The following is a 17525-nucleotide window of genomic DNA, read 5'->3' as shown; positions in this document are numbered from 1 at the left end:
GCTGCAACCTGGCCTTATGGCAACAGGTGCCGCTTCACACAACAGTCTCCTGATCCCCGCATAGTCTCCGGACAACAGCTGCTGGCGTTGCCCATTCCGTGACTGGGTTGTGATATAGGAGGGACCTCCTGCAAACCGGTCTGCGTTGTCTGTATTTGTTATTTCTGGCCCTGTTCCTGCCCGATTAGATCTCCCCTCGTTATCTTCCAGTTACGGAATCCCCGTTCCCCCCAGGCCGCCAACATGGACTACGAAGCGTTGAAGGACCAATGGAGTGATGTCGAGGATCGCGATGGCATCAGACTCAGCTGGAACACGTTTCCGAGTTCTCGCATGGTTCGTCTGCTCTATGGGACCCTCTTGCCCATTTCTGCTAACTTATGCTTCGACAGGAAGCATCCCGCCTTGTTGTCCCCATCGGTGCCGTCTACACACCCCTCAAGGAGAAGCCAGACTCTCCATTGCTACAATATGAGCCCGTCACTTGCAAGGCACCTTGTCGGGCGGTGCTGAATCCTTATGCGTATGGCTTCCTCTCAACTGTTAGCAGGCATGGCAACATGAACGACTTGGCTGACATCGCATAGCAACGTTGACGTTCGGGCCCGCATCTGGATATGCCCCTTCTGCCTTATGCGCAACCCCCTGCCGCCTCACTACAAGGATATCACGGAGAGCACGATACCCCCAGAGCTTCACCCCATGAGCACGACAATCGAGTACCAATTGGCACGCCCCGCCCCTGCTCCCCCTATCTTCGTCTATGTTGTCGATACCTGCCAGGACGATGACAGTCTGAAGGCCCTGAAGGACTCTCTGATCATGAGTCTGTCATTGCTGCCTGTGAACGCGTTGGTTGGTCTGATCACATACGGTACAATGGTAGGGATATACAACCATCTATCTACATTTGGTTCATGTTAGAATGTGTTGTTGACCGTGAACTACAGGCACAAGTACATGAGCTCGGCTACACCGAGTGCGCCAAGTCCTATGTGTTCCGCGGCAGCAAGGAATACGCCGCGAAGCAGGTCCAGGAGATGCTTGGTCTTGCTTCCGGAGTTCGCCCGAACATGCCCCAGCAACCCGCGCGTCCCCCGCTTGGCCCTGCGGCACGGTTCCTCCTTCCCGTTCAGCAGGCCGAGTTCCAGATCACCAACGTGCTCGAACAGCTCCAACGTGACCCGTGGCCTGTTGCCAACGACAAGCGACCTCTCAGGTGCACTGGTGTTGCTCTCAGCGTCGCCGTGGGTCTGCTCGAGACCTCCTTCCAGAATGCTGGTGGCCGCATTATGGTCTTCACCAGCGGACCGGCCACTGAGGGTCCCGGTCACGTCGTCGGTCCTGAGCTGAAGGAACCCATCCGTTCACACCACGATATTGACCGCGATAACATCAAATATTACAAGAAGGCTGTTAAGGTGCGTGCTGATCCGACTTCGTTTGAATGCTTTCACAGTTAATGATGTATCCAGTTCTATGACAACATGGCTAAGCGTGCTGCCAACAACGGACATATTGTTGATGTCTTTGCCGGCTGTCTCGATCAGGTCGGTATGCTGGAGATGAAGAACCTTGCCAACTACACCGGCGGACATATTCTTCTCACAGACAGCTTCACCTCCTCACAATTCAAGCAGTCCTTCGTCAGGATATTCGACAAGGATGCCAACGATAACCTACTCATGGGCTTCAACGCATCTCTTGAGGTGCTAACTACCAAGGAGCTCAAGGTCACCGGTCTTATCGGTCACGCTGTTTCCCTGAACAAGAAGTCGAGCTCTGTCGGCGAAACGGAATGTGGTATCGGTAACACTTGCGCATGGAAGATGTGTGGAATTGACCCTGCCTCGAGTTACGGCGTCTACTTCGAAATAGCAAACCAGGGTGGACCTGCAGCAGTGCAACCAGGCCCTCAGAGAGGAATGATGCAATTCCTCACATACTACCAGCACTCGTCGGGTCACTACCACCTTCGGGTCACGACGGTCGCGCGGCCCCTCAGCGGCCCTGCCGGTGACCCTACACTGGCGCAGTCTTTCGACCAGGAAGCAGCTGCCGTGTTGATGGCCCGCATCGCTGTCTTCAAGGCTGAAGTTGACGATGGCCCTGATGTGCTCAGATGGGTTGATCGGATGCTCATCAGACTCTGCTCTCGTTTCGCCGACTACCGGAAAGATGACCCGACGTCTTTCCGGTTGGAGAAGAACTTCACTCTCTACCCTCAATTTATGTTCCATCTGCGCCGAAGCCAGTTCTTGCAGGTATTCAACAACTCGCCTGACGAGACTGCTTTCTACCGGCATGTGCTTAACCACGAAGATGTTGGCGACTCTCTTGTTATGATTCAGCCAACTCTGGATTCCTACTCCCTTGAACACGAAGGAAGCCAGCCTGTGCTCTTGGATTCGGCTTCTATCCAGCCCGCTCACATCCTTCTTCTGGACACTTTCTTCCACATCCTGATCTTCCACGGCGAGACTATCGCGGAATGGAGGAAGGCTGGTTACCAGGATCAGGAGGGCTACGAGAACCTGAAGGTGCTCCTTGAGCAACCAAAGGAAGACGCTAGGGTTAGTTCCATGCAATATCGAACTTGTCGAGATACACGCTAACTAGTCTACACAGGAATTGATTTCCGACCGTTTCCCACTGCCCCGTTTCATCGTTTGCGATGCTGGTGGCTCCCAGGCTCGTTTCCTTTTGTCCAAGCTGAACCCATCTACCACCCACACGACAGGAGGATACGGCGGAGGTGTGACGTCGCAGACCATCTTCACTGATGATGTCTCGTTGCAGACTTTCATGGACCATCTCATGAAGTAAGTCCTTTCTTAATCAACACACACATCAAAGCCGTTGCTAACCTGTATCCTAGGCTTGCTGTTTCCGGAACCAGCTAGATTTGACGAGGTAATGGCCATGACGAGAGCAAGGGGCGGTTTGCGCCAGTCCTCGGGTCGTTTGTATCTTTAGCGGTTATTGATTTTTGTTCGTTACCCTGGAATATAGCAACTACCTAGATTCACCAATTGAATACAAACAAAATATCGTAATATGAGTGGATCAAGAAGTGGATCATTTAGCATCATTTTGACATTTAGTGCTACTTATCTAGTAGTTACTATCTAATACAGATAGTAGTTACCGCTTCGGGACGACAGCCATTGTCCTTGATTGAGGTCACGTGATGTAATGGGTTGAGCCCTACCAGACTTACCGCTTCTGGGTCTCGCTTAGCGCAGGCGCAACGGCAGCTAAATAACCTTCCGGCCTCGACAGCTTTTTTCTTTCCTTCTTCGTACCAACCATCCCGACACCTTCCAAGGACGATTGACGACCTTTCGCACTCGCCATGCGTAAGTATCATCTCCTTGGTGAAATCGAATAGGCGAACTAATATGTATCCCATTGGGCAGCTCCCAAGTTCGACCCCAATGAGGTGAAGATCATGTAAGTTGCATATTTTGAAGAGTTACCACTCGGCGCATTATTTTGATCAGCTGCTAACGATTCTACTAGCCACCTGAGAGTGACTGGTGGTGAGGTCGGTGCCCAGTCTGCTCTGGCCCCCAAGATTGGTCCTCTCGGTCTGTCCCCCAAGAAGATCGGTGAAGATATCGCCAAGAACACTGGTGACTGGGTAAGCGCGGCGTCCGGATCGAGTATAGGAGGTTACAGTGCTAACGGCATCTTTTTGGGTATTATAGAAGGGTCTCCGTGTCACCGTCCGCCTGACCATCCAGAACCGTCAGGCCGCTGTCTCCGTTGTTCCCTCCGCCTCTTCCCTGGTCATCAAGGCCCTCAAGGAGCCTCCCCGTGACCGCAAGAAGGAGAAGAACATCAAGCACAGCAAGTCCGTCCCTCTGGACGAGATCATCGAGATCGCCCGCAAGATGCGCCACCGCTCTCTTGCTAAGGAGCTCAAGGGTACCGTCCTTGAGATCCTCGGTACCGCTTTCTCTGTCGGTTGCCAGGTCGATGGTCGCAGCCCCAAGGACGTCTCCGACGACGTCAAGGCTGGCGAGATCGACAGTATGTCCACCTCCACACCATATTATCCAAGACTTTGGCACTAACTGTTTCGCAGTCCCCTCCGAGTAAATGATTCAAATTCGCGGCGGTCGTGGTTTCTTACCGGCATGCTAGTTACGGAATATGATCATCTTATTCGAAACAAAAATGTTTTATGAGACATGACTTTAGATTCCCCATTTCTGTTCTTTCGAATTCGATAAGTGTTTTCACTCGACGTCTCCGTTGAGATGCCCCTTTTCTCTTCCTCCCGTCTCACATATGGTTTACTTGCTATCTATGCAAGCTGGATCATAATGAGTCCCACCCCAGATGACCTTTGCAACACTCTGGCCCTTACCGTCTTTTCCCGCCTTCGGGCCTGGAATTGTCATATCACAACGTGGTATAGGCTTATTTTAAGCAAAGAAGAGCAAACCGACCTGCTACTCACCGCGGTATCTTCGAGGGGAGCCTTGTGCTTCTTTCTGTGGATACAGTGGTCCATTTAACGGTCAAAATCACCAATTTAGACCCAGACATCTTCACATGTCTGATGATCGTAGACAATCAAATCAATTCAAACAATGCAATTTACTCCTCTCCAATCCTTCAAGTTTCGTATAGCCACTATGCCTCGGCAATTCCATCAAATCCATCAAGACCGCGTGAATATATCGATTCACAAGTTCTACCGACTCTTAACGATCGACACCTCCCATGCACATACTAGCCACAACTATTGCCGTCTCGCGCCTGAGGATGGATACTTACGCCCCATCCATAGTCCACTTCATGCATATAATTTTGGTGAAGCATCGACAGTCGCCAAACAGCAACAGCAACTATCTACGTAGGCTGGGAATCGGATGGGGCCGCGCCCGGACACACCGAGAGCCCGAAGATTCCATGAGCTTTCCCCACTCACCGGGGACTTTTAAGTACAGTACCACTAAACTCCTGGGATGGTTCAATTGGCGGCGTTCCTGATACGCGCCCGGAGCTGCAGGTGCCGCCTGGGCCCTCCTCTCCCCCCCCCTTTAACGAAGACCGATCCCGGGTAACGGTACTCCGTCCGTAGGCAGAAAGAGATGATGATCAAAGAATGAACAAATGAATGAATGAATGAGTGAATGAGTGAATAATGAAAAGAAGAGGCAGGTTCATGGATGGGGCAAGTAAGTGTCTCCATCAGAAGGGGCGATGACTGCGACTCAGAATGCAAGCTGTTGTTGTGATAGGCACAGACAGGCGCACCGACATGCATAAGACTGCATCCATCCCACTTTAGTTGAGTTGATGGAATGGAAAAGTTAACTATCTTCTTTCTCGTGACTCACAATCTTGGCTGAGTCAGCCAGGCAGGCAGGCAGTCAAAGTTCAGGCTGTGATCATCATCAGAGTCTTTTTTATTTTTTGTGGCCAGCTCAGCATGATGGAATGAAGTAAAAATGCTGTGTTCTTTTGGGAGAAGTGAAACATGGCGGGAGGATTGGATGGGGAGATGGGGTGGGTGGTGGATGTGTTCGATTCCGCCTCCATACGAATTGGATGGATTTGGCTATGTATAATGCTAACTTAACTAGCAACTAACCGAGATACTCTCCTAAGTATCTATAGCGAAAGAGATTTAGTTATTTATTAAAACAATGGCCACAAGAAGAAGAAGACGAAGATTAATGAATTTGACTTTGGCCAGTTCAATTTCTCTTTCCCCCTCCTTTTCTCTCCTCTCCTTCCTCCTAGCTAGTTAGTCTAAACTACTACTACTACTAAATGTAGTACTTACTGTACAACTATCCTCTACTAGACAGACCAGAAACCCCCCTCTTCTAAGCGCCTACGGGAGTGGAGAGGCAGGAAGAGCCACAGCGCAGCAAAGTTTGCCGATCCTCATCGCCAGACCGCTCGTGACATGGCCCATGGATTATCACAGCCTACTCTTCTTTTATTATTATTATTATTATTATTATTATTATTATTCTAATTCGTTTTTGGACTCCCAGGGCGGTCCCGGTCCCGCTGCCCCTCGTTGATCCCCGTCCCTACTTACTAAAAAAGTATCTGCTTTTTACATTGTTTTTTATTACTGTGTCCAGTCTGGACGAACGACGGAGATGACCGTACCGTTGGGATAGCACAGAGAGGAAGGGAAGGGTGAAAACTTGGAAACTCCGGTAACACTTAGATCTGTGGTCAATGACGATGGCTGGAATGGTCTTGTCTGAGTGGATGGGATACAGGAAACGGGGGGCTTGAAACTAAGGTAGGTTTCATGGATCCCTCCTCCATTCCCGAGACCTAGATTTTGAGTTACGCCCGGGGGAAAAATATAATTGAGGAGAAAGGGGAGAAGGGTGGGATTTCGAAAGTATAATAATAATGCAGCATGTTGTTGTTTGTTGTGTTGATGTTGTTGGTTACGGAATGGGGAAGGGGAGGCCTGATGAATGACATGAATATCTGACATCTTCAAATCATATCCACGATAACTCCTCATGTATGGTGTGTAGGGGGAAAATGGATTGGCTAAGAAATACATTTTAGGCACGGATCAAAGCGACAGAAAACGCTCAGCAGTTGCTGTCACAAGAGGGAAGGCGGCCTATCAGAATTCCATCGACAATCATCTCCTTTATAACAACACCGCACTCTGTACCACATAGTATATACTTCTCATACATATTGACATACCTGATTTATCTATCCTATGGCAATGATTCGGCCATCTTTTCCACCTGATCGGACGCGGCATGCGTCTAAGTTAGGATTTTCTTTTCAGCCTCTGGATGCCTCCAGGGCTGCAGAATGATGCTGGCCTTGGGCTTGTGGCCAGGTGTCTCAGCCTCGCGGCGATGTATACGCATACTAGTATATGACTTCTACTACTTACTAGCACATCGGATGGATACTGCTAATTCAATCTTGCTTCTTTTCCTTGCGAAATTCTCCTATTTGACTAATACTTACTACTTGGCAAGTCTTCTAAGATAATATCCCTACATATTAATCGGCACTGCTAAGTAGAATGGGTTACGAAATCAATATCGATATAACATACCAATAAAACTCTCCTTTATATACTATATATACTCCGGGATATACAAAGTAGTAATATGATACTTATAAGATATTCACAATATTGATTGATTTTTCATTTAAATCTCAAAATTATGAAACCCACCTTTTCTAATTTCATTCCACCCATCCAAGGCCAGCTCGCAGGCCAATCCTTGACGGACTCCACTTGAACCCACCGAAGGTGCCAGATCGCCCTTCCGCGCTCACCAAACAAACCCTCCCAAACTCCAACTTCCAAGAGGCCCCCAAGGCCCCAAGGCTTGACCACTGCGGGCGCCACTTGCGACCGGGGGGGCCATGGCTGCTGGTCCACTGACGTTAGACAGGCCTGGATTCGTTGCCTGCGCCCAAGTGGCTAGCGCCGGTCCATCCTGGCCGTTGGATCGTAGTAGTATCCTCGGGTGGGACTGAAATGTGATGGATGTTCGTGTTTCCCTTGTTTCGCGGTTTTCAGGTGGGGGTTGAAGGAAAGGGAAGAAAAGATTCTTTAGTTATGATTATTATTTAGGTTGAGGATTTGGGAGGATTTGCTTGCTCTCCCTTGGATCGGTCGCATATCTGCGTTTTGAGGCAACACAACCCTTTCAAGCCACCGCGTGTTATACCTTTGTGCCACTTACCAAATTTTCCGCATTAATTTGGTACTGTACCTACAGAGGGGTCATCAATAAGTAAGATAGTAAGTACTACGTAGTAGTATCCGCTCAGAGTAAACCAATTTGCACACTTATATGCATGTACCTTTCTATTTTATTTTTTTCTTCTCTTCGTTATTTCTACATAAGATATATTTCTTTCCTTTTCCAATGTGAATTTCATATTTTTTTTTTTTTCTGCTTTTCATTTCCCTTCCCCCCCTTCCTCTCTTCTCATTTGGTCCCAAGCCACCACCAAGTAATCAACCTGGACGCCCAAACCCACCCGCGTCCCAACTCAGTAACCTCCTCTCCACTCCACCCTGGTCCAGGCCAGCGCCTATTGGCTCCACTCCCGCTGGTCCATCCTCAGAACCCACTCAGGCTGCCCTCCCCCCACCCCAAAAAAGGAACCACCCTAGAACAAAACGGGAGCTATAGGCTGCCGCCGCCCACTGCTTGCGTTTAGGAAGCTCCGCTCTGTCATGATGCGCGTCCCGCTTGATGGAGACTCTGGCTCGTCGATGACTCTTTGTCTGCTACATTAGTGAGTTAGTTCGTAGTAGCTCACTGCCCGTATGGATATCTTCTGTGAAAGTAAGTAAAGTAGTTGGCCTTTTTGATTTTTTTTAATTTGAATTTTTCCCCTTCAAGGCTTCAATTCCATCTTCTTCCACCTCAATCGGAATTCCTTATCGAATTTTTTTTATCCTTTTCTTTTATTTTCCCTCCCGTTGGTCGCATACCTCTGTTTCTCTCTTTCTTTCTTCACGGTCTTGGCCAGTCCTACCCCGGACTCAACTATTTTTTTCTTTTCAATCTCTTCGGGGAATCATCAGCGTTTCCTTGCGCCTGTTCCTCATATTATTCCCCTGTTGATTGTTGACCTCTCCGCCCGCCGTTGAATCTTCTCCGCTTTGAACAGCCAGCCCTGCGGTGCCTTGGATCTGAGGCATCACAGTTTGGAGTACTTCGGTCCAATCAGCTCTTCCCCATCCTGTGAGGGAAAAAAGAGATCGTCAAAAGACGAGAATAATAAGACACGAAAAGAAAAAAAGAAAAGAGAAAAAGAAAAACAAAAAATCATTAATTTTTTTTTCTCTTTCCCATATCAAAAGACAAGAGGACAGAGAAACATCCCGACACACTAAAGTTGTTGTGATTGCCATCAGCTAGTGGTGCCATGTTCAACCTTTCCCCTACACTATCGTTTCCCTGATTCGGATTTCGTCGGTCGTGACATCGGGGCAGATCTGGGTCCCCGGGCTCTTTAATCCTCCCTCTCTATTCATCTTGCCAATTCTTCCTATTCTTTCCCTACCACACTTGCGTTAGCCATTATCCTATCCTTCAACTAAACATCCGTTTGTTCGGTCAGCCTACCTGCCGGTCACTCTCTTTTTCCCATTTTCCCTTTCCCCCTCTTTCGCACTCCACTCACACCACCACCCCCAAAGTACAGCATTTCTGCCAAGCGCAGGATTGCCTAGTGGTTGATCGCGTCGTGCGGACACCTGCGTCAGTGTGGGCGCTCTAGCAAGCTGACTAGGGCTGTGATTCTCTCTCATCGATCCCTTTCCCTCCCTTGCATCGTTTCTTCACCCACCTGTCTCTCACGCAGCAAATAGCGTTGTCGGAGCGGATCGCCTGCGTGTCTCTTTGATCTTCTGGAATCCAGCGGCTTCGTGAATGGTATCTTCGCCCCGGACTCAGCCTCCATTCGATTTCCTTTCCTCCTCTTCCTCCTCCTTCATCACTTTCGCCGCTCCCGCACTTGCGTCTTCTGTCATTGCCGGCCACAATCAGCGTTCATGTCGAGCCCAGGGTCAAGCGGTGGGCGCCTTCGCTGAGTGTCAACTGAGCCGGCTCATGCCCAGGATGAGGTGTAGGAAACGTTTCAAGGAGGATGCTTGTTGATAATACATCGAGAGTGATAACCCCGTCGACCATCACTGTCTGATTTCGATCGCCCCGAACCGCCTCGACGAGATCCCTGCATTGCTTTTCCCTTTAGTCGACAATCCGAGTCCCTATACGTCTCCGTCGCGGTCTCCCCCTCTCTCCCTCTCTCTCACACACTCTCTTTCTTTCTTTCTCCTCTCTTTCTCCGACTTTCGACCTTGATCTTGCATATATTTATATAATTACGGCGGAAGAAGACGGTGCTCACACTGATTGAGGTCAAGATGTTGCCCTCAGTAGCACCGTTCCCGCCAGTCCAGCCGCACCACCTTAATTATCGGCACGGTGCCGACGCTACAAATGGACCTTACGACCGCAATACATCTTTTCTCACGTCTCTCCCCCGCAGCGATTTCGGCAAGGGCTCGTTCCAGTCCGTAGCTCGATCTCGGCTGCAATATCCGCACCCTATACAACGCCTCGAGGTACCCGATGCCACGGGTCTGGTACCTAGTCCGAAGAGTGCTGGCGAGCATGCATTACGAAGGAAAACACCGAACGGGACACTGGCGGCTGGGTATGATGGCACACCAGGGGATACTACCCTTCAGCCCGCGAGCAAGCACCTCTTGGTCTCGCCGATCGATTCGGGCCACCTGGTACCGCCTCATACAGGATTCCCAATGGAGACTTGGCAACAGGCCAATCTGGATCAGTCTTCGGCCGGAAAGCACCTGAATTTCCCGCCGGTATATCGAAATGATTCGAGCCGAACTAATGCAGGCCCAGCAGAGTTGACACAAAGAGTGAATGGCACCAGTTGGGTTCGTTCATTGAACTATGTTCCAGGAATGGACTCCATGCTGAATCAATCACTTCCAATGCAGCCTTCGCAGCAGCGATTTTATTGGCACAATGGCGCCTATGTTCCCACGGTTCTACCAGCGACACTTCAGCCCTGTGTCGGTCCCACCGCATCGGCCGGAACAGGACCATACGGTCCATATTGGCCTGACGGTGTGTATATTCCGTATCGCCCAGCGGCGTTTCGAGATGCCCGGTTCGACTCGCCCACTCCTTTTGCAAAGGCGACGAACCCACCCGCCCTTCAACTATTCGACGCAGGCCAACAGGCCTTCAGCCGGGGCGCTATATCCTCGGGAAGTCATCCCGACCCGGGCCTGGCGTGGAATCAGGCCCCTGCTGGAATGGTCAACTCTGAGTTCTCCATGAAAAACAACTTTCCTCGGCGTCATTCGGAGCACAAAGTTGCTGGTCTTTCAAGCGGCCAGCGGACATTGCCGTATCATACGCGCCAACCTAATCCTACCCCTGGCTTCTCGCATCAACCGGCTCACGAGACAGGTCCGTCTTGGTCGGGCCCTCCAAGTACTCAAGGGCCCCAACTGGGCTCTACCGCAAGCCCACAGGCAACAAATGTGGAGTTTAAGGAGAAGGTGCTGACATGGGCTCATGGTGTTTACGTTGACCTACTAGCATCGATTCACCAAGCACGACGGAATAGTATCTCGAATGCGGCTGCTGAGGGACAAAGTCAGCGATTCTTGAAACCAAGTATATACCCGAAACCACCGCGTCAGCCTGGTCTGGATTTTTCCAGCACCAATGCTCTTGAATCGAGTCGTCACAATAACTACTCTACGGGCCAGTATGACCATGTTCAGAGGAACAACACCATTGGCAACTTAGGCCAGAACGATACTGCCAGCTTTCAAACTGGCCGTCGGTATGAACGTGCTTCACTGTCTCAGTTCCCGCAAGCTGCAACCGATGTACAGATGCTCGACCGGCTCCGCCACACTGGACGGTTTACTGCATCAACGGCAACGGCTCGTTTCGGTGCCGCACCGTTGAACGAGGGTTCTATCACAGCGAATGCTGTATCCTCTTTGGAGATGTTATCCCATCTCTGTGCGGAAAGTGGTTGGGAGTGGATTGATGGCATGCTTCTTGGAGGCTGTCTCGCTTATGGGCTTGGGGATTATCATAAGGCCATGCGTTGGTATACTAGAATCATCGCTCGAGATGCAACGTGAGTATGCGATTGTCTGTAAGTAGCTGAGTTGTCTAACCAAGCACAGGCATGTGGAGGCGATATCCAACCTTGCGGCCACGCTCCTGGCGCTGGATCGCCGAGAAGAGGCGCTGCAACATTGGCTTCGTGCCGTCAAGCTCCGCCCGAGTTTCTTTGAAGCGGTAGAACACCTGATCGGTCTTTTGTGCAGCAGCCAACGCGGCAAGGAAGCAGTCAACATCATTGAGTTCGTACAGAATTCCATACGCTCCCCTAAGAACGGCGATTGTTTCGCGTCCGACGAACATGCGAGTGAACCCGAGAGCGATGCGGAGAGCAGAGCGTCGAGTGCGTCCGATCTGGGTTCCTACGAGAAAGCGTCCTTTGATTACGATGACGACTTTGGTAGGTCGGTTGCCGCCAATCGGGGCTCGGCAGATGTTGGGTCAGCTGGATTTGGTTCCAGCGGCTACGCCATACCTGGCTGTGATAATGGCAGAATGCTGGCTCTCGTCCACGCCAAGGGAAACATGCTATATGCTCTGGGCGACAATGCTGCAGCTGCCGTGGCCTTTGAAGATGCGATTCTGATTGCAGCTGGAAGAAGGCGCCATGGGATCCAAAGCCTGATTAAACAGATATTCTCCGCCTTCACGCAGGGTACGCATCACGGTTACCCCGGCCCAGAGCAGCGTGGGCAGCAGGAGACCATTCTCCTGTATCCAGACCATGCTCTGCAGACCGCAAAGCTGGTCTTTGCTCCCTGCGGAACACCCCCGGGGATCAAATATGTGCCAGAAGGTCTGGCACGGAAGGCCGCCATCTCCACTACCAGCAATTCGTTGCTCTCTCTAGCTAAGATTTACCAAGACGGCATGTCTAATATTTCCAGCTCCGGTGTTCCCAGAGCTGCTCCAGGCGTTCGCGATATTCTGGCACTTTACTATCTTTCTCTTTCTCTTCAGCCAAGTCCGTCCACCGCGAATAATGTAGGTATCTTGCTGGCTGGCATCCAAAACAATGCGCCCAAGAAAGTTCTCCCCCGCCCAAGCGGAGAGATGCAGCATCCCGAGATACCTGGTGTGGTTCCCGGTACGGGAATATCGTTGGCTCTCGCGTATTACAACTACGGTCTACACCTTGATTCGCGACATGCCCATCTTTACACAAACCTCGGAAGCCTTCTCAAGGATATTGGCCAGTTGCAAGCGGCTATCCGAATGTACGAACAGGCTGTTCATTGCGATAGTAATTTTGACATTGCGCTGGCGAACCTGGCGAACGCAGTCAAAGATGCCGGCCGCGTCAACGATGCTATCGTCTATTACAAGCGTGCCGTCAAGGTGAATCCTGAATTCGCCGAGGCAGTGTGTGGCCTAGCCAACGCCCTGAATTCTGTGTGCAATTGGGTTGGCCGCGGTGGCATTGGCAACGGCTATGGATTCCGGGACCGGTGGCATGTCGATGAACAGGGTATGATCCGCGACGCATACACCATTGAAACCGGGACTGGCTGGATTAAACGAGTTGTTGAAATCGTTGACCGTCAACTCAAAGAAGGGGAAGCTTGGGGTCGTGGTTTGCTTACTTCCAACGTGATCGAGCAGTTGTGCGCGCAACTGGCTCCCGCGGCCGGTTCGCGCGGCCATGTCGCTTTTGGCACTCTGGCTAAGATTCTGCAGTCGTGGTCAGGTCAGCGGTGGGAGGGCTCTAGGATTGTCAGAATCGTGGAGCGTGCCATCAGGGCGATTACCTGGCAGTGGTACCAGGATCGGTACGTTTATGGCAAGGAATACCCTCTGACCAAATATCGGCGTCCACAGCTTCCCTCTGGCCTGACGGCGCCAAATGCACCGACAGTCCTGCCTTTCCATACCTTCACCTGCCCGCTGTCGGCGAAGCAAATTCGGCAAATCTCGCAGCGGAATGGGCTTCGTATCTCTTGTTCCACCTTGCGTTCGCCGTGGCTGCCTGCTACTGTTTTCCCTCCGCCTCCCCCTCCGCACCCTTACATCAAGGTAGGGTATGTATCATCAGACTTCAACAACCACCCGCTTGCCCATCTGATGCAGTCCGTCTTTGGATTGCACAATCCTTCGCGGGTGAAAGCATACTGCTACGCTACGACTGTGAGCGACAAGTCGATCCATCGGCAGCAAATCGAGAAAGAAGCACCGGTCTTCCACGATGCTAGTGGATGGCCCGTCGATCGACTTGTCAGGCAGATCGTTGAAGACGGAATCCATATCCTCATCAACCTGAACGGATACACCCGCGGTGCCCGGAATGAGGTCTTTGCTGCTAGGCCCGCCCCAATTCACATGTCTTTCATGGGTTTTGCAGGGACTCTTGGGGCGGAATGGTGTGACTACATCCTTGCGGATGAACTTTCTATTCCCCCTGAGACCCTCTCACCCGGGCGGCGCAACGTACGGATGGAGGACCGGCTACTGGAGGAAGACCACGGTGAGGATCTTGAGAACTGGGTGTACGGTGAGAAGATTGTCTATACCCGCGACACCTTCTTCTGCTGTGATCATCGGCAAAGCGCTCCCGATGCTCAAGATCCCCGCCTTGCTTGGGATCAAGAGCAGACCCGACGGTGGCGCATGCGTAAGGAGTTGTTTCCGAATCTCAGCGATGACACCATTATACTTGGGAACTTCAACCAGTTGTACAAGGTAAGTGCAGCACAGGAGAATAAATCAGCCCGTACTAACACTTTGTCAGATTGAACCCACGACTTTCCGCACATGGCTACGCATCTTGGCACGAATTCCTAATGCCGTCCTCTGGCTCCTCCGCTTTCCCGACCTCGGCGAACAGAACCTTCGGGAGACAGCCGTTGCTTGGGCTGGGGAAGAAACGGCATCTCGGATCATCTTTACCGACGTTGCGCCCAAGAATACGCACATCTCGCGAGCAAAGATCTTGGATCTGTTCCTCGACACGCCTGAATGCAATGCTCATACAACAGCGACCGATGTGTTGTGGAGCGGCACGCCCCTTTTGACACTTCCTCGGTACAAGTACAAGATGTGCTCGCGTATGGCAAGCAGCATTCTGAGCAGTGCTCTGCCGAAGTCCGACGCAGGCCGCGAGGCTCAGTCGGATTTGATCGCCATGTCGGACGAAGACTACGAGGATAAGGCCATTCGCCTGTGTCACAGTCTGAAGTACCAGCCTGGAGGACAGGGACGTGCGACGGGCAGGTTAGCCGACCTGCGCCGGATGCTGTTCGAGGAGCGGTGGTCCAGCAGGCTATTCGATACGAAGCGTTGGGTTCGAGATCTTGAGGACGCCTACGAACGAGTTTGGCAAAGATGGGTGAACGGCGAAGAAGGCGATATCTGGTTATGATGTGCACATCAGAATATACCCCTTGAGCGATTTTGTTTCTTGTTGGACATGGTGTGATGTTTATTTATATTTATTTCTGTCTTGATTCTCGGCATGTAGGTCTATGTCTGTGCATATGACCCTTTTTGGTCTGTCAATTTTGGGTATTGATCTTGTGTACGCGGATCTTTTGCATACTGGCGTTGGATGTGTGTGTCTAAGGAATGGATCAATGATGATGACATCCCGGAGGCTGTATGATTGTGTATCAGCAGCTTGGCGGGCATTTGTTTTGGGTTTATGACCGTGATTGATATCTTGGGTAGGCGTTGTGGTTGCGATGATGTCTGGGACTCCCCGAACCTGTCGGGTTGAGTATTATGATAGAGCGAGTGGTGACTTTGGATATGATTCATATGCCGTATTTATATTTACTTCCCTGTATTGGATCGATAAGGTGCTGTTCAGGTAGTCAGACTTATGCATGATAGAGTTGCAGCTGGTTATCAGAACTTGTGCATATGCAGTATCATGAGTGGAGCATCAACTACTGCCGTAATTGCTAACTCTATATGTCGAATATCTACACTTACTCCACCAGAGGGATGCCCCTCTTCTTCCTCATCAATACAATCGTCATATTCATAATCTCGCATCACAAGATGCTACAGAGTGTCTGAAAGCAGCGCGCAGAATTTGCCCTGGGCTATAATATAAACCAAAGTACTACCATACAATAACGCTCACTGAAAAAACAAAGCTCACTATGAACATTCGAAAATTTCTTCAAGCTGCCTGTCAGTAGCTAAGGCAAATAAAGCATTCAGAGTGTCTCCGTCCTTCGCCATAATATTTTTCATTATGTCGGTATATCGTTGAACCTCGACTGGGCCAAAGTCACGGTAGATTCTTCGAACCCCTTGTCGCATCGTTGCTATGGGAAGGAGCTTGCGTTTCTTGAGAGTTAATAGCACCAGTGCTATATCAAGCGCATCGAAACCATTGAAGCACTCTCTAGCCACTCTGACTGCATATTGTATGTCGAGCTGGCTTGTCATATGCTCATTTAACCATGCTGAACGAAGAAACCCAGCACGTTTTGCCCATAAGTTCCTCGCAGAAGCGTCCGCAAATTCAGGATAAAGATCATATAACCCCGCCTGGATGAGCTGTTCTAACGACACCACACTAGACCGCCCAGCATGATGCAGAACCCCTTGCGACAGATACTCCCCATTGTCATAGTATGGGTATCCTAAACGAAAAGCACAAAAGCTCCGCATACTCTGATCAAATTCAGGGGCATCACGATACGCTCGAAGTAACGACTTGTCCCGAGCGAACTGTCCGCGAGGAAACTTCCTCGTGTCGACTATGCATATGTAGACTTCAGCGGGGTCACAGCATCGTTTGTTGCATTTCCAGATTGCGTACTGGATGACATACAGTAAAGAACCACTCCATGACATCAGATTGTCGGCATCTTTAGATGCAGACCACTTCAGATGGTCGAATAGCATTCGGGTTGATTCTCTTGGAGGTCGAGAGAGGAGATCGGTTCTGCTGCGCTCTGATTCTGCGGAAATACTTTCGGCGGAAGCTACAACATGGTGGTCACTCCGGCCAGAGCTTTCCTCGTCAAATGCCCTAAACAAGTATCGCGGAACCTCTGCAAGATGGCAATTGGGGAGACGACTCGCTGGCGGATAGAACAGCGTGGTGGGCTCATCGGGACATCTACTCAATGCGCGTACCCAAAAGCCGATCCACTCTTCCCTTTGCTGCTCCTTCCTCTCAGCTTTACGCTCGCATTGCGCGCGAATGGCCTCAGCATAGCTATCGTCGATAGCAAGTCGATTTTCATGCTCATAGTATTCCTCGCTTTCGAAGTCAGGGTCATACGGCTCTTCAAAGCAAGATTCTTCCAGAGATTCAAAGTACTCATTAGGGTGCAGAGTCCCAGAATCACAAAGAGCCTGAGCATAGCACTCCTCCAAAATTCTTCGCATAACACTGCGCTCGCCGGTGGTTACATCATCAAGCACATTGCGAGCGATCCTCTTCACTTCATCACTATAATGCGATAGCATTTTCTGCTCCAGTGTCCATGGGCTAGCAAGTGACATGAGGTATGCCATGATGTAGTTCTCAGTGGCATCGCTGAACTTCTTCGTAGCCGTCGCAAGGGCAACGGCTTCTCTTCTCAGGGAGCTCAATCTTGCAATGTACTCGCCGCTAGGTGTCTGTGTGCCTTCGATGACGGTCCCGACATGTGCTGCGTTCGCTGAGGTGGATTGGCACGATGTAACCAGCTCCCAAATCGTCTTCAGGAGATCTTGAGTCGGATCTGAGCGGATTGAGGTTGATCTATCGGCAAAGTTCATTCCTCCGAATGTATTAACAAGGCTGGTAAACTGTTCAGCCATGCTTGCAATGCCAGACAGTAACTATTCTCTGGACAGTAGGATGGGCGAGCTAGAAACGGTCGCAGTTTTGTTGCAGGGATAGACAAATATAAA

The 17525-nt window shown here is 50.6% G+C and overlaps 4 protein-coding genes across 4 annotated transcripts; 3 read left to right on the top strand and 1 right to left on the bottom strand.

Annotated features, from left to right (window-relative positions):
- The first annotated feature begins 65 nt into the window (after positions 1 to 65).
- Positions 66 to 3062, top strand: sec23 (GTPase-activating protein SEC23). The gene is made up of 7 exons (XM_025680768.1): positions 66 to 336; positions 393 to 523; positions 588 to 882; positions 951 to 1421; positions 1476 to 2573; positions 2629 to 2822; positions 2879 to 3062. Exons 1-7 carry the CDS (start codon positions 244 to 246, stop codon positions 2901 to 2903), a joined length of 2307 nt encoding a protein of 768 aa, XP_025542536.1. The 5' UTR covers positions 66 to 243; the 3' UTR covers positions 2904 to 3062.
- A 227-nt stretch (positions 3063 to 3289) lies between these two features.
- On the top strand, positions 3290 to 4604 carry BO79DRAFT_207966 (60S ribosomal protein uL11). Its single transcript, XM_025682284.1, has 5 exons — positions 3290 to 3359; positions 3420 to 3453; positions 3523 to 3643; positions 3711 to 4035; positions 4091 to 4604. The coding sequence occupies exons 1-5, from the start codon at positions 3356 to 3358 to the stop codon at positions 4102 to 4104; spliced, it is 498 nt and encodes a 165-aa protein (XP_025542535.1). The 5' UTR covers positions 3290 to 3355; the 3' UTR covers positions 4105 to 4604.
- A 5312-nt stretch (positions 4605 to 9916) lies between these two features.
- On the top strand, positions 9917 to 15027 carry BO79DRAFT_252536 (UDP-N-acetylglucosaminyltransferase; the record flags this gene model as incomplete). The annotated part of the gene is made up of 3 exons (XM_025685935.1): positions 9917 to 11685; positions 11735 to 14348; positions 14398 to 15027. 3 exons carry the CDS (start codon positions 9917 to 9919, stop codon positions 15025 to 15027), a joined length of 5013 nt encoding a protein of 1670 aa, XP_025542534.1.
- A 743-nt stretch (positions 15028 to 15770) lies between these two features.
- BO79DRAFT_279931 (uncharacterized protein) lies at positions 15771 to 17432 on the bottom strand (the record flags this gene model as incomplete). Its single annotated transcript, XM_025688016.1, has 1 exon — positions 15771 to 17432. One exon carries the CDS (start codon positions 17430 to 17432, stop codon positions 15771 to 15773), a length of 1662 nt encoding a protein of 553 aa, XP_025542533.1.
- Between the last annotated feature and the right edge of the window lie 93 nt (positions 17433 to 17525).

The sequence above is a fragment of the Aspergillus costaricaensis genome (genome assembly GCF_003184835.1).
Source record: "Aspergillus costaricaensis CBS 115574 unplaced genomic scaffold BO79scaffold_7, whole genome shotgun sequence".
In the NCBI taxonomy this organism is placed as follows: Eukaryota; Fungi; Ascomycota; class Eurotiomycetes; order Eurotiales; family Aspergillaceae; genus Aspergillus; species Aspergillus costaricensis.
The sequence above is the reverse complement of the archived record's forward strand: the minus strand, read 5'-3'. Positions and strand labels throughout refer to the sequence as shown.

What these genes read in the sequence shown, in the direction of transcription:
- sec23 (XM_025680768.1), top strand. Translation starts at nt 244, where the DNA reads ATGGACTACGAAGCGTTGAAGGACCAATGGAGTGATGTCGAGGATCGC. An exon ending in CGTTTCCGAGTTCTCGCATG is followed by an intron (nt 337 to 392) that starts GTTCGTCTGCTC and finishes ATGCTTCGACAG; the next exon opens with GAAGCATCCCGCCTTGTTGT. An exon ending in TTCATGGACCATCTCATGAA is followed by an intron (nt 2,823 to 2,878) that starts GTAAGTCCTTTC and finishes CCTGTATCCTAG; the next exon opens with GCTTGCTGTTTCCGGAACCA.
- BO79DRAFT_207966 (XM_025682284.1), top strand. An exon ending in CCCAATGAGGTGAAGATCAT is followed by an intron (nt 3,454 to 3,522) that starts GTAAGTTGCATA and finishes CGATTCTACTAG; the next exon opens with CCACCTGAGAGTGACTGGTG. An exon ending in CCAAGAACACTGGTGACTGG is followed by an intron (nt 3,644 to 3,710) that starts GTAAGCGCGGCG and finishes TGGGTATTATAG; the next exon opens with AAGGGTCTCCGTGTCACCGT.